The sequence below is a fragment of the Octopus bimaculoides genome, chromosome 6 (assembly GCF_001194135.2).
Source record: "Octopus bimaculoides isolate UCB-OBI-ISO-001 chromosome 6, ASM119413v2, whole genome shotgun sequence".
Taxonomy (NCBI): domain Eukaryota; kingdom Metazoa; phylum Mollusca; class Cephalopoda; order Octopoda; family Octopodidae; genus Octopus; species Octopus bimaculoides.
The window spans coordinates 21,998,185-22,000,693 of NC_068986.1; the positions used below are offsets into that span (position 1 = coordinate 21,998,185).

Sequence of the window (2,509 nt, forward strand, 5' to 3'; positions counted from 1 at the left end):
TATATACATACGTGTGTGAGTATGTTTGTGTGTCTGTGTTTGTCATCCCAACATCGCTTGACAACCGATGGTGGTGTGTTTACGACCCTGTAACTTAGCAGTTCAGCAAAAGAGTAACCGATAGAATAAGTACTACGCTTCCAAAGAACAAGTCCTGGGGTCGATTTGCTCGACTAAAGGCGGTGCTCCAGCATGGCCTCAGTCAAATGACTGAAACAAGTAAAAGAGTAAAGAGTATTACTGTCAGATGTGATGCTTATTTATTGACATTGTTCTGAATTAATCATGAATTAATTTCATAGCTCTGAGATTTCAATGATGTAACTGGGTTTTTGAATGACATTGTAGGGTATGTGTGAGAGGCAAGATCAAGCCAGTTTGAACATAAAACAGAATATTTTGGCTAGATATGTCCAGTTTAAATGCTAAATGGATAAATTGTGCATGTGGGCACAGAAACATTCTATTTTTTATACAAAGAGACTAAGCTGCAGGAAAATATTAGCACATGTGAACCTAAGACTCCATTCTTTGGCTAAAATATTAGTTATAGTAATAATAACAATCCTTTCTTCTATCGGAACGAAAATTAAAATTTAGGAGGAGGTGGTGGCTAGTTGATTACATTGACCATGATATTCAACTGGTGTTTATTTCATCATACCCAAAATGATGAAAGACAAAGTTGACTGCGGTGGAATTTGAACTCAGAACATAAAGACATATTAAATACCACTAAGCATTTTGATTGGCATGCTAATGATTCTGTTTGGTTGCCGCCTTAACAACAACAGCAACAACAACAAACTGGCCAGTGCATTCTCTATATCAGCCTAAAATAGAAATATCCAAATATCACAAGCGTAGGATATCAACTCAATGAACTTGGTTTATGATACATGAGGAGGAAAAGAAATAAAAAATAAACAGAAATGGCAGTGTATTAGCAATAGTTTGAACTAAAATGAATAATGAGAAAGAAAACTTACTAGGTTAAAAAGTTGTGCTGCGTTAATGAGTTGTTTATGATGTCAATGTTACATGGTCCAGGCTGGACAAGAATGGAAGCTGGATCGGTATACCTAGATACACCATCATCACAAAAAAAATTTTAAATCAATAAATCAAGCAGGTTACTTAAAATGGTTAATTCTATTCAAACGGCAAAGAATTATTCTGCACTGAAGTTGAAATAGCTAAAATATTAATCAAAATGTAATGAACTTGCCAATGATGTTTCCATTATATATATATGGAGATTATATTTATTTACTGAACACTATAAACTGTCTGTAGACAAGTTATGGTGTTCAGAAAATAATCTTGCTTTAAATACATTGCCTGTCATTTCAATTTCACCACCTGCTAATTTCATTGTGAGATCAAGGCATCATGAACCAATATATAACCAATAAATTCAGTAAAATGCCAAATACATTATCAGTAAATCCATTATCATCGGTTTTATCTGGAGAGTAAATACATCACAAAATATTGCATTTCATTAACAAAGAAAAGAAATTCAAAGATAAAATTTATTGATATCAATTCATCAATTTATACAATTATATGAGATGCATTCCAGAAGTTTTGAGACTTTTTTTTTAGGTGTGGCAGTTATAATTTTAGTTTATCATTAGAATACATCTAGTAAGCTGACCTGCCACCTTTTTATTCCAGACTGAAGGATACAGCTGCAACAGCTGAAGGAGACAGCACTTTGAACACACTCTACTGAACACTTCTTGTCACAGCTGTCTAGTTTGCAAGCAGCAGTTAGGAAGCGAAGACAATTTGGAAGTTCACTAGGCGACAAAGTTTTGTGTTAAACTGGATAAAAATGCTACAGAAACATATGAAATGCTCCAGACTGGTCATGGATTAAATTGTATGAACCAAGCATCTGTTTTTTTTTTTTTTTGCTGGCACAAGAGGTTCAAGGACAATAGAGAGGAGGTGAGAAATTACAGGAAATGTGGAGGGGTGACAGATATCAAAACATCAGAGCTGGGGTCGATTTGCTCAACTAAAAGCTGTGCTTCAGCATAGCTGTGGTCAAATGACTGAAACAAGTAAAAGAGTAATTCCTAATAATATTTAATTATAAAAATACAGTAAGACTTTTTTTTTTTTTTTACATATATATGATACATTGAAAGGCTATGGAGGTCTAATAAAGTAAAACAGGATCAAAGAGGTCCACTGGAAAAAAAATGGTTGAGAACCACTGCATCAGATGAAAATCTCAAACTATTGAAATCCCCAAGACATGGTTGTGTGGTAAGAAGTTTGCTTCCCAACTACATAGTTTTTGAGACAAAATATATTTTTTACTAATTACTCTTTTACTGACTTGGAATCAAACACAGAAATGAATATTGATTTTTAAACATTAAAAATTATTTAGTTATTTTATTAGCAAGCTCGATTACAATCAGGTCATAGTTAAGGAAGAATTTTTGGGGAAAAAAAAGTACCTGTAAACTATGGCCTAAACTCTCTCAACTAT

The 2,509-nt window shown here is 33.5% G+C and overlaps 1 protein-coding gene across 1 annotated transcript in view; it reads right to left on the minus strand.

Moving 5' to 3' along the window:
• LOC106870243 (jmjC domain-containing protein 8) overlaps positions 1–2,509 on the minus strand; it is a 34,596-nt gene that overhangs the window by 29,041 nt on the left and 3,046 nt on the right. The window contains exon 2 of the mRNA XM_014916260.2: positions 990–1,082. Within this exon, the coding sequence (XP_014771746.1) occupies positions 990–1,082 (93 nt within the window). The remainder of the gene's footprint in view (positions 1–989; positions 1,083–2,509) is intronic.